The sequence below is a fragment of the Brugia malayi genome (genome assembly GCF_000002995.4).
Source record: "Brugia malayi strain FR3 genome assembly, contig: Bm_v4_Chr1_scaffold_001, whole genome shotgun sequence".
NCBI lineage: Eukaryota > Metazoa > Nematoda > Chromadorea > Rhabditida > Onchocercidae > Brugia > Brugia malayi.
Window position 1 is genome coordinate 10845475 of NW_025062475.1, and position 14269 is coordinate 10859743.

Here is a 14269-nt window from a genome sequence, read left to right on the forward strand (position 1 = left end):
TTCGCTTGTCGCATATCTCTTTGAGTTGCAAATTGCAAATTGCAATGGTTGTTTGTCAGTTGTTTCTTTTATATTTGTAATATGGTCCACTCGTTTTGTTGGTTTAATTTCAAAGTGATAATGAATTGAACTGAGAGATTTGTCTTCTGTCAGACAGAGAGTACAGTAATTCTGGAAGAAGGGTTGGACAGAGGGATAGAGACGGAGGGAGCAAGGTGGTATATTCGTGTAGTGTTTGTGTATGCGTTAGTTTGCTTAAGTCGTAGTAAGTGACATATTGACTTACAGGTACACACAGGTGGGTTTGATGTGATGAGGTGAGTTGACAGTTTTGCTTGGGTAATAGATTTGAAGAGGGGAGAGAGATACTTGTGAAGGAGAGTGAATGAGAAGGGTGAAAGGTGACAAAGTTCACAGTGGAAGTTGTCCGTTCAGGTGTGACACTGTAAGACTTACTTGTGAGAATTGGGAGGAACAGCACTTTTCGGAGAAGTGAAACATATGCACCACTTTGCTTCGCATTGATTAATTTTAAAAGATTTTAAAGGATTCTTTCCAAAACCACAAAAGTAGAAAACTTCGACACAAATTTCAGAAAAAGAAATTTTCGTAAAATTGAAATGGAATTAATAAATGCGACAAATAGTCATTTGTTAATATTCACACTGATAGTAACTGTCAAAGTGCGCTCTGATTTGAATATTGCGGAATTATAGAATCACTCAGTGCTTCATTGATTTTTTTTTCAACACAGGGAATTATCTCTAAATAATGGGAAACATTCTAAATTACAATTAAGAGCGAACATTGCTTCATCACAAATTAATTTCTTGGAGATTTTTTTGACTCGCATGGAATTACCAGTGATTTTGGAGACATTGCATATTACTATCATTTAGAAAAATGATTTATTTAAAAAAAAAAAAAAAAAAAAAAAATAGGACGAGCTTCATTTATATTTATTGGCTTCAATGCTAATTAATAAAGAAAAAAAAAAACCTCTGACCTGAGTTTTTTTAAACGATTTTCCATGACTTCATCAGATTATTAAATAATTACAACATTTCTAAAAAAACTTAAGGTTCATTAGAAGTAGATGTCATTGAATAGGTGACAATCTTGAGAATTCTAGGAAGTTGTATCAGTCACGTTTTTCCCAAACTTCTATTTATGATTGTCTAGAGTTGTACTAGATTGAAGATCAACGAACTAGAAAATTCAAATATTTTATTTCATCTTTTATTTTATTTTGTTCGAAAAACTAAACTTTGCTACATTATCGTTACCTAAGGTTGTAGTAGAATCGGCAACATTCATCAATTATTACAAAGTATCAGAGATTTTTATATGAAATTTTTATGCTCCTAAATTAATAGGCTGTCATTTTTTAATTTTCTTGATATCTTGATATACTATTAGATGGATTTTCTCCAATATTAAAAAATGATAGCTTATTAAGGGAAGAGAATTGTTTAATGGGTCTGAAAGGTAAGGCTCACGGCTATTCTCAAAAAGCAAAAATTTTGACAACTGCATTCAAAAATAAATCCTTTTTGCAACAACTGATATTATTTTGCTAAGTTTTGAACAAGGAAATTAAATAAATAAATTTTTTTTTTTAATATACCTGCTCTCGAAATACTTCTCGACTCGGTCATTTAAATTTTTGTTTTCTTCGAAATAAACATAGAATAGATTGTTGACAGCACATTGTATTAACACATCCTTATGCTGATCCAAGTTTAATTTGAAGAGACTTTGATCTGATCTGAAATGTTTGATAGCAGAATGATAGCAAAATGTGATCAGAAATGTATTTCACAAAAAAATCTAATTATATCAGTGATACGTCAAATTAGCATTTTGAAATATTTGAATTCTGCAGTGTCAGCGGCCAAATGCTTGCAACTATGAACTCATCAACGAAATAAAAACAAATTATTACTAAAGTTCAGAGTAAGAGAATAGCTCTAAGAGATATTCATACTTGCTAATCTCACACAACTTTTTATTTTTATAAAAGAGAACTGTTTGAGTGGGTGCGACAGACAGTTCTTCACTTTCGATTAAGAGAAAAATTGAACATTGCACATATCAAACAAAGTAGAATTCGAAATTTGTCTTTAATTAGGTTTTATGGTATCAGTAAAACTGATAAGAAGCATTTAAGATAAACAATATTAGTATTTCACATTTGTTTTTATGGAATGAACAATCGAATATATTTGTACAGTTATGATAACCTAGGCTTATCACATACAAGATTATCAGCTTATCACATACCTCTGTGAGATTTCAGATTTGTGTTAGTTTTGTGCATGAATGAATGAATGAATGACAAGAAGACACATTGTTATTCAAACATGTGATAAGAGATGGATGTGATAACAGTGATATGTTCGGGAACTCTACCAAACCGATTTTATTATCATATGGAATTTATTTTCCAATTCCATAGAAGATGATTTGACACTGATGTGACATTCCTTAATGTCCTCCTAGTATTGTGCTTCCGTACACACACACACACACACACGCACATACACACAGACACACACAGACATCACCACAATTTGAATAGAAGTCTAGTAATCAAAAGGAAAAAACTGGATAGTGAGCTTTTCTGATCTAATTTATAGTAGCTTTATTTAGTCTATCCAAAGATAACTAATGAGCAAAAGGTATGCATGCTACTAGCAGTGTCACCAATGTCAACCTATCCTTGTCCTACTCAATCCATTTTCGAACTTATCTATTCGGTTGACTACCCAATAATTTGTTGCCTGCTCTATTTACCTAGTTATTTAGTAGATTTTAATTACACTTTGTTGAAGAAAAAAGCTTGCGAATTGTTAAGTAAATTGTTGTTTCCGAATTATATTTGTGATTCGAACATTATTGATCTGTCATAATCAGTTGACACTATGATAATTACTATTCCTTATTATCATTATTACTATGATGACAAAACAGATCAATGGGATCTGATGTTAATTGCAATTAGAAAGATCAGAAGGGGTTTAAAAGGAAGGAATTCTAGAAAAAATTTTTCTTATTCTGTTGAAGCAATAATTCCGTATTTTCTTAAAATATTATTAGTATCTCTAAATGCATTTATCTTTAAAAGAAAATATTCACTTTTTAATATCATTTTTGAGTGTTACATTTGCTTGTATTAAATAATCACAAGTCAGTTCTAAATCACTTTTTGACGTTTTGTTTTACTTCATTTTGTGAAATTGAATTGTTATTAATTCTTAAAACGGAAGAACGAATCTGATACTCCGATCTTAAGTTTTAATCTTTGTTATATTTGCTGTATTAAATAATCATGTAAAAAATAATTTAACACTATTAACATTAAATTGAAACTGATCTATAAATACGAATGAATAAAAATTTGATTCATTTTCAATTAAGTTGCAGTAAATTTTATTTGTACTTTTATTTCAAATTAATTTTAATTGATTCATAATTTTTTGTTTGGTGCAAAGTTGTGTATCATTTTGTGTTTTTTCGGAAAACGTTTTGAAGTTTGTTACATGCTATCAAATGTGATAACTTAGCTTTCATTTTTATTCAATTCATACAACAAGAAATATTATTTATGGATAAATTTAAATAACGATTTAACAAAGAATTATCTTCTACCATTCGATATATAACTAGAATTAATGTGATGTTTGAAAGTTGAATTTTATCACTGATAACAAGCATCAATAGATGATTTAATAATTATTTGTAAAGCACTAAAAATTTTTTTGAGATATGCACAATACTGCAAGTAGTCGAGAAGCAAAATGAAGTATAAACCTGCTTGCACTTTTAGGATGAAAAAATCTCAAATTGTCGATTTAAAATCTGCTAACATCAGCAATTATACCTTAATTTGGTCAGGAACTGAATAAATTGCACTGAAATCATAATTGACTTGATAAGTTTGAAATTTGAATATGAAACTTTAACTACTAATTAAAGTGAATGTGATGTGATCAGTTTAACATTGTTATATTCTCACTATAATTCATACACAATAATACTTATTAACATAAATATTTTAAATTTAGGATTTCTCATCTTTTCAAGCATAGAAAAAAGCAAAAAAAAAATTTAATTTGAAATTGATCAAAGCCAACTGCCACTACTTCGATTCACTTTCTTATCAACACTTTCACTTCTATTTGCTTTTATTGTTCCAGCATTTAGCAATAAATTCTTTGTTTTAGCATTTAACACATCCATCGATCTGAAATTTAACTGATAATAGCATAAACATTTATGCAAATGAAGAATAAATTCTATCCATTTCATTGATTTCAACTATTCATCAGCTAATACTTCAAAGTTTTGAAAAATATTTCTTTTTAATAATTGGCATAACTTATCCAATTAACATTTACTTAGCAAACTTTGTATTGTAGTTTAAAAAGAAAACTCTTAATTGGTTTAAAATTTAGCACTTTGAACTTTTGATTTGATTTATTTTCCAATACATTTTTGCTAATTAATATTGCTGTTACTGTTATAAGTTAATTAAAAAATTTTTAATTATAATAAAAAAAACCTCGAATTGGATGAAATATGCTAAAAATATTAGTTTAGAGATATTTTGAAAAAAAAAAAAAAAGAAACAAACTTGCTGATATCGGACTTGATAATCTTTTCATTATGTCGATTAGTAGTCAATAATGAGTTACATTCTGATGTCTTTCTCATAATTCTAAATGTTGTACATTTTTAAATTTTTATTGTTATTGAATGATTTGATTAAAAAAATAAAAAATTATTCTCAAATATCATTTTCATTTGCATTTATTTATCACACACATTTATAATATGAAAGTATGAAAATTTTATGTAAATTACAAGAAAAGAAAGAAAGTTTTACTTGAATGGATTGCCGAATCTTCGACGATGTACCATAAATTTAATAAGAATTAATGTATCTAAGTGTGGTATATTTCGTACACAATTTTGAATTTCCTCATTTGTTACCGTTATTAATTCACAGTTTGTAGTCTCAGATGGCATTGGATAGCGACCATTTTGTGTCACCCAATTGTGTTCCTAAAAGTATTACCGATTAATCTATTTGTAATTAAAATTGGAATTGTAAAATTTGCAATAATTGTTATTTTAGTAATTTATCTCTTTATTTCATCACACTTTCAGGAAATATCTTTCAAATAATTTATTTTTGATTGTAAAATGGAAAATTTTTCAAATTTAACATTCTTTAAGATGGAAAAAGAAAAGAAAAAGATACTGAAGATTTTTTACCTTAATTTCATTTAGCATAAGCCGTAAGCCTGGATCTTTTTTGAGTAAATTTAAAATTAGCAATTTCAAAGATTTGCTTATTACGGACCTGAAAAGAAAAGAAAAACTAAAGTTTATCATCAAAATTGTTGTATTTGATGTTATTTTAATCAAACTGATCAGTCCACAAAATATGATTTTTAAGTTAAGAATTAATCACTATAGAAGATAAATTAATGCTAAATAAGAATTAGTAACTTGCGTTTTCGGAAAATTGACAGCGTCATTTTTGATTTTCTTATGCAAAGCTATCACGTACGAGTCCCAGAATGGTACTACTCCATAGACGAAAGCATACAGTGTGACACCTAATGACCAGATGTCTTGAGCACGGCCACTATAGAAGCACGACGAATCTTCTGAAAGTTACGTCTTGAAAATTGCAATATCGGATGCTTAAATTGTGGGATTAAGCTAATATTAATTGTACTAATTGTTAAAACTCATCCACAAATAAAGAAAAAAATGTGCCGAATAATCATTACAAGCAAGAAATGGCATTTTAGCTTTTATGTCTAAACTATAAGCAATGAAATGTATTTGAAAAATTTAACATTTCCTAAAAATTGACAGGCCTGTAAGTGCTTCAGGTGCCATAAATGCTGGTGTTCCAGCAGTTCCACATAAAAATGCATCAATGCCTTGAAATTCATAGGAAATCCCAAAATCTGCTATCTAAAATTTACAAAGTTAAAGAAACTTTCATTAAAAAAAAAAAAATTATGCCGTAGATATTTGAAATTAAAAGTAATACATTTCATTAAGAAATATTGAAAATTAAATTTATTGATTTTATTTAAATAACAAATAGCAAACCTTAACATGACCTGTTTCTGAGAGTAATAAATTTGATGGTTTAATATCACGATGAACTATTTTTTGGTAATGAACTAAAAATATGATTCAGTTTAATATTATTAAATAATAATTTAAAAAAAACAAAAACAAGAAACAAAGAGAGAGAGAGAGAGAGAAAGGAGGAGTTAAGAGAGAAAGAAAAATCTATTCTTACGATATTCAAGTCCTTTGACAGTATCACGAAAGTATAGCCATGCAGTTTTTTCATCTAATGGTTTATCCGTTGGAATTTCTAAAACAGGTCTGAAAAAATTTTTTTTCATGTAAATTTGTTTATTTCTAAAAATAATTTTTAAAAACTTTGTAATAAAAATAAGCTAAACATATAATTTTATTATTAACAAAATTTTGTAACTTAACTTAATAGTAATATTAAATGTAATTATTAAAAATCTCGAAATTTCCATTTTACTTTCTATAATTTTATAAATTTAATTTAAAACAATTTTTTATGGATTAATTTACCCATTTTCAAGTAATTCGAAGACCATATACAAATATCTATCATTTGGATCGCTTAAAACCTGAAATATAACTTACATTAATTATCTAACTTATTTGTTATCTTATAATTTGCAAAAATGTACAATCATATTTATTAATTAATTACTTACATTAAACTTTCTCTTTCTCTTAATTTCTACATTTATTTGAAATATTCATTGGGAACAAAAATTTTGTTTTTTCTTTTGCAATCTTAGAGAAAAAAAAATTTAAATATTAAACATTTGAAAAGAAATAAGTAAAATTTATGATAATTACCTCAACAAGTTTTACTATATTTGGATGGCTGAGCTTTTTCAAAATTGCAATTTCACGTTGCACAGCTTTTATAGGATCACGTGGGAATCGCACTGACGAATAATTATTAATTCGACGTGTTGGTGGAGGACCTACGGAAGAAATTTCAATTTCATAAAATTGTTAAAATATTCAAATAATTTAAAAAAAAAAATTTATAATAGAAATGTGCAACATACGAAAACATGCAAAATTTTTGAGCAATTTCATCTTATCGAGCACTTTTAGCGCCTGCAATTAAAATTGAATAATTAAAAAATAAATAATTTAAATCATAATTAATGCAAATTTAATTCAGCAAAATAAAATCTTAAATTATTTTTTCTTTTCAAAATATTAAAGTTTGTTCAAACAAACAGAATTTTTATTTTAAATTTTAAAAAGCAAAGATTTCATAATTTATTCAATAAATTAGAATAAATTTTAATGATTTATATAATATCACTTTGCTGTTGTTTTTTTGTTTAAGAAAAATTGTTTAAATTTTAAAATTTGTTTTATTAAATTATTTCACAGAATATTTCCAAAAGTTAAATGTTTTTTACAAAATTCGCTAATTAATTCTTGTACTTTTTTATTTTTTCTATGATTTTAAATATGCATAAGAAAAGCATACGTATAAATTCTTGTCTTCTTCATTATAAGCTAGTTTCACTATTCCATAGGAACCCTAAAATCAACCATTAATTCAATTTCAAGAAAAAAAAAACAGAAAGAATTTTTAATTAAAATTGTTTTCCACTTTCTCATCATACTAATCACTATCTATCGGGAAGGAAAGGGTAATCATATCAAATAAACATAAAAGTTTCTTTTGAACAAATTTTGTAAATTTGCAAATCGCAAACAATTTTATTTCATTTTCGTAATGAAAGCTTAAACAAAATGTTAAAAAAGAGAAAAGTTAAAAGTTGCAAAAATCTAAAATTTAACAATTTTTGAAGTATTATCTCTTATTTACCTGTCCAATTTCCTGTATAAAGCGATACTGATTAAGTTGTTTATACTTTTCATCGATACCTTGCTGAAGCCATCGTTTCAATGAATAATTTACATTCGGTGGTGATAATGTTTGCTGTAAGATAGATAAATTTATTGAATTTCTTCATTTTTTATCAATTAATTAAATTATTATTGCTGCAAATGTTTTTAGAATTAATTTTACACTTTAAATTCATTTCAATATTTAGTAGTAAAAGTTTCTATTAAAACAAAAAAAAAAGGAACTTTTGATTTAGTGTAAAAATGTATGGCATATTTAAGGATAAAATTTAAGCTAATTTAAGCTATTTATCCATACCGTTCCGGAACAGAATGATGATTTCCGGCGACGTAGCCAAGTGTCACAGTAATTAATATCCATTGGAATTATACAAATATTTTTGATTTAATAGAATTATTATGGAAAAAAAAAAACCATTTCATTGATAACAATATTTCTTTCTTCTGATAAGAATTTTGGGAAACATTGTAATTAATTAATTAATTAATTAGTCAGTAATTCAGCTAATCAAATTTATTACATTCATTCATTTTGAATAGAACTGAAAAAAATGAACCACAAATTAATGCAAAATAAATATTTTAGCAGTAGGAAAGATTTGCAATATCAAAATGTTATTAAATATGAAATTATTTTGAAAAACGAATATTAATCACTTTGATACAAATGTGAATTAATTTACTTTAACCAATTCTAAATTGAGTAATTCAAAAATCTTATTTTAATCTATTGGAAATTAAATAGCTCACTTTACAGATCTTACTTTAACCAATTCTAAATTGAGTAATTCAAAAATCTTATTTTAATCTATTGGAAATTAAATAGCTCACTTTACAGATCTTACTTTAACCAATTCTAAATTGAGTAATTCAAAAATCTTATTTTAATCTATTGGAAATTAAATAGCTCACTTTACAGATCTTACTTTAACCAATTCTAAATTGAGTAATTCAAAAATCTTATTTTAATCTATTGGAAATTAAATAGCTACTTTACAGATCTTACTTTAACCAATTCTAAATTGAGTAATTCAAAAATCTTATTTTAATCTATTGGAAATTAAATAGCTCACTTTACAGATCTTACTTTGATCCATTATAAATTAAATATATTTCTAATTTTCCCCAAAAAAAGACCCAAAATATTTCCTTAAAACTTTACTAATAAAAAAGGAAGAAAATTTACGTAAAATATAATAAGCGACAACAATTTTTGCAAAAAAAAAAAAAAAAAATCACATAAAGAAAAAAAATTAAATAAACAAATTTGAAATTAAAATTGACTAATTGGCACATTGCCATTACAGAAAAAAAAAAGTGAAAATTTTCAAATCTTTAAGAGAAACTATGAATTGAAAAAGCTAAAATAATTTTTTATTTCTTTAAAATTAGATAGATTTCAACATTTCTATTGAAATCATAATATGATAGTAATTAAATTTATGGAATTTTAGCGAATAAGAAGTGTTTGAGAAATAATAAAACTTAAAAACAAATTATTCATTATTTGTCGAATTAATTTTCTAACAAATAATTGTTTTTGGCATTTTAAATGTTAAATGAAAAATTTAATTAAATATGTAAATGAATATATGCAATTTAACAACAAAATATGATTGAAATAAAATTTTTGAGAGTGTTTTTCTCTCTTTAAGTAATGGAGAAAAGAAAAAATATATTTCTCTTAGGATTACTTACAACTTTTTTCGGTTTGAACAGCAAAGTGTTTCCTATTTTTTTCGACAGAGAGAAAGAATTTTAGGAGAAACAAAAAAAGAAAACAGAATGTGTATGAGTATTTTAAGGTAATTTTGTTTTTTAATGATAATTTTTTTTTTTATATATTTTTTAAAATGTTTTTTAATGAGACATTTTTAAATGATATATACTAATGATAAATGGTAAATATCAAATTGAAAATAAAGGTAGCAAAGCTTTATAATCATTTACTAAATTATTAATTAATTAATTAGTTGAGAAATAATAAAAATTTATTAATGATTTTATCAAATGCTTAAAATTATATCAATCCAAGTAATATAAAACAAAAGGCAGAAATTATAAAAAGCGCCCAAAAGTGACAAGCAGAATAGTTAATAAAATTTAAACAAAATAAAATTGCTCATTCTGTAAGATTTTTTAAAACTTTTTTTTCTGAAAAAAAAACTTTTCGCTTTAATGATTAATTATTAATGATATAATCAATTATATTATTAATAATTGTCAATAAAATTCAAATAGTATTTAATTCAAAATTATTACTTAAAAAGAATTGAATTTGGTCTGATTTTTGAAAACTTTGAGATCTTTCTTCTATTAAATGAAATATATTATTTGCAATTAAGTTATTGTCATCTTTAATTATTTCTTTTCATTCAAATTCAATCAAAATATAAATGATTGTACCATCTTAAATAAATTCATACAATAACAATTTGAAAAAAATTATTTAAAAAATATCAAAATATATAATTTTTTTGTAAATAAAATAAATTTAAAATTTGTAATAAGCAAACAACCGTAACAATATTTGTTATTAATCATTGCAACATTTGGCCCGTTGCTGTCTCATACTTTGTGTGCTCACCGATCCGGTTGCTGTCTCACACTTACTTTATGTGCTCACCGATCCGGTTGCTGTCTCACACTTACTTTATGTGCTCACCGATCCGGTTGCTGTCCCACACTTACTTTATGTGCTCACCGATCCGGTTGCTGTCCCACACTTACTTTATGTTCTCACCGATCCGGTTGCTGTCTCATATTTGCTTTGTGTGCTCACCGATCCGGTTGTTGTCGCATATTAGCTTTATTACAATTATACTAACATTTATAATAAATATAATCAAAAATATCAGGAAAAATACTCACCTGAAATACATGTAGTAATAAAAAAAACTGAAGCTAAAAATCGATCTACTTTTATAGTGTGTAGCAAGTTTTTAAGTTAAAATTCAAACAAACTTGAACTTAAATAAACTAAAATATAGTTTAAATGAAAAAAATAAACCAATCAATATGGAAAAAAATTTTTTAGATTGAAACCAAAGTTCATGGAATTTAATTTGAAAAAAATCAGATAAAAGAAATTTGACTTACAAAAATGTTTGTAAATTAATTAATTAAAAGCTTTAATTTTTTGATTTTTTTTTTAAATTTAAAAGAATACATATAGATTAGAAATGAATGTACAAATATCTTGAAATGATATTATCTCAACAATATGTGATACTTTTAAATTCAAAAAGGAATAAAATTTAGGAAATTTTTTTTAATGAATAGAATGACAAAATAGTTATGTGATGATGGCCTATCAATCATTCAAGAAAGTAAGTGAAAATTTGGCTAATTTTTAAAAATTTAATTTAAAAACTGCCCATCTTGAATAACATGAACAACAATTATGTTTTATTTCCTATTCCTGTTTCTTCATTTAAGCTTAAACTTTTGCTACAAATCTGAATTATTCTAGGAATAAATATTATTTAAAAATTTCAATCCTTTAGCTGATCATTTAAAAATAATCAAAATTTCAATTTCTAACAAAAAAAAAGACAGAAGTTAAGGTTTTAAATATTATTTAGCACATATTATTTGAGAATTTATCATATTCTATAAAATTCAGTTTGAATTAGAATTTAAACAATTTTCTTGAAGAATGTTGTAGAAGCAGAAAAATATTCAAAAATAGAAAAAAAAGAAAAGACAGTACTAAATATACATTTAATAATTGTTGCTATATTTCTAAGTTTGAAATAAATCTCAGAAATGTTTGAAAAAATTTTTAAGAATTTTCAGAAAATTTGATAATACTATTTTAAATGAAAATTTTTAATGAAAGACGACATTTTCATCTGTTATTTTAATAAGTTAACAATGAGTGTTGGATATTAAATCAAGTAAAAGTGTTTATTTCATAGCATTGAAATAAACAAAGTATTAAACATTCTTTCAACAAAAGAATAAAATATTTCATTTCATCTAAACAATTCTAACAAAATAATTGTCAGATTTAGAAATTCAAATTTTATTGAAAAATAAATTTAGAAAATATTGAATTCATCAATTGTAGAAAATGAAACATTCGGATGGAATGAAATATTTTTAAAAACTGATTATAGTTAATTATTAATTTAATAATTCTTTTTTTTTTTTTTTTTGGTTTTTATCTTTTTGAAAGGAAAAATGATAGAAATATGTTTTAGCATAAAAAATTTTTGCCATTATGCAAAATCGATTAAAGTAAAATTTAAGTTTCATTTTACACTTTCATCTTATATTAAACTCTTTTAATTTTTAAAAATTAAATTACCAGGAAACTAAGCGCTACATTGTAGAATTTAAAAAAAATTTTTAATTTCCTATCCATTTGCTTCACAAGAAATCCTAATATAGCAACTGTTATTTATTTGAAATTTAAAAAAAAAAGAAAACAAATGTAAGAAAGAAAAAATTAAATAAAAAATATTAAAATTTTTTATTTTCATTTCCAAAACTAAAAATTTACACTAAAACTGTAAGAATCCATTATCAATTGCTCTCTCTCTCAGAGGAAAACAATTAGTGAAATAGAAAGAGAGAAAAATTCTTTTTCCGCTTTCCATTTTTTTCTTTTTTTCCCTCCCCCTCCCTTTCTCTCTGTCTCTCTCTCTCGAGATTTACTCTTTATTATTTCATTCATTTCAAAAAGTTCTACCACAGCGTAAATTGTTGCTAAGCATTAAAATCCAATAAGCATAAAGCTTAACTGTTCAATTCTATTTGCTTAGTTTATTTAATTCACAAAAATATTTCACACAACAAATTGCGCTCAAATTAAGATAAAATGAAATGAAAAAAGAAAAAAAAAACAATAATAAAATTAATAAATAATAATAAAATGAATAATTCATTGAAATATTTGATTAAAAATTAAATTAAAGCTATATTATTTCAATAGCTTAATTATAGCTAATAAATTGCACTGTATGCTATAATTTAGCTTAATTATCAAATTTGATAAAACATAAAATTATCATTATGCATAATAACAAATCATTCAATAATAATAATAATAATACCATTTAAAATTTTCCATCAGCCAATTTCATTCAGTTATTTAAATTAAAATATGTTATTAAATTCTTCTATATATTAGAAATAAAAAAAAAAGTTGTATTATCATATAAAATAGAAGTAAAGAAAACATTTCAAATATGTAATAACGTTAGTGATCACGTGAATTATAGACGTAAATTGCGTGACAATCCTGATTGACGTGTTCGTATTACGTCAAATGGGATAAAAATACAAAATAACAAAAATTTACGAATGAATGTTTTCATTTTGTAGAGAAATTCTTTTCTTTATTTGCAATGATTTTTGTGATAGCTTTTATTTGCTTTCATTATGTTATTTTGAAAACAAAAAAAAGATAAAATAAAATAAAATAGAAAATAAAAGTTTAATTAAGTGGTTCTTATGCAAATGAGATGAAATAAGCAGTGAATAAGTGAAAATTGAAATAGCTTTAAGATTCTTTGATAGATATACTTTTTACTTTATACTGAAATTGTCTAGAGATGTATTTTAAAAGTATTATGTTATTATCATTGCAGCTCTCTCTCTCTCTCTCTCCCTCTCTCTCCCTCTCTCTATTAAGTGAAAATTTCAATAGTTTTGAGATTTATTTTGGACATGGAATAATCCTTGAAAATGAATACATAAATGTTTATTGATTTTATTCTAAGAAATTGAAATTTTTCTTTCTTGTTTTGTTTTTTTTTTGGACCATAAAAATTTGAGGAATTTAAAAAAAAAAATTTAAGGAAAATTTGAGGAATTTTTTAAATCTTTTTCAGACTACTCTAAGTACATATTTTTAGTTAAAAACTTTCATTATTAATGTTTTATTCATTTCAGTGATTTTTTTTTTTATTGTTCCAAAAAAAATATGAAAAATGAAATCGATGAATGGAAAGAAATATGAATTAGATTAAAAATTCAATATCATTTTAAATTAAAATCAATTACTATTTTATGTATATCAATTAAGAGTTACTATTTTCGAGTTCTAAATTTACTACATTTCATATTTTATTTCTAATGTTAATTTGATGAATTTATAATTTCCAACAAATACTTAATTACTTATGCAAATTAGCTATAAGAAATTGTTGAAGTGATAAAAAGAAGTAAGTCTATTTCTAAAGTAATAAACTTATTTCTTCATAATTATCGATCTAAATTATTTAACTAACTTTAAACTGAAAATGTAAATTGCTCTTCAAAAAAGGAAAAAATTCATCGT

The 14269-nt window shown here is 24.5% G+C and overlaps 1 protein-coding gene across 1 annotated transcript; it reads right to left on the reverse strand.

Moving 5' to 3' along the window:
* Positions 1-4125: 4125 nt before the first annotated feature.
* Bma-ckk-1 lies at positions 4126-8341 on the reverse strand (the record flags this gene model as incomplete). The annotated part of the gene is made up of 14 exons (XM_043077456.1): positions 4126-4246; positions 4637-4720; positions 4889-5067; positions 5281-5368; positions 5522-5678; positions 5895-5994; positions 6136-6209; positions 6332-6420; positions 6643-6701; positions 6940-7070; positions 7158-7209; positions 7595-7648; positions 7940-8053; positions 8279-8341. The coding sequence occupies 14 exons, from the start codon at positions 8339-8341 to the stop codon at positions 4126-4128; spliced, it is 1365 nt and encodes a 454-aa protein (XP_042933390.1).
* Positions 8342-14269: the final 5928 nt, after the last annotated feature.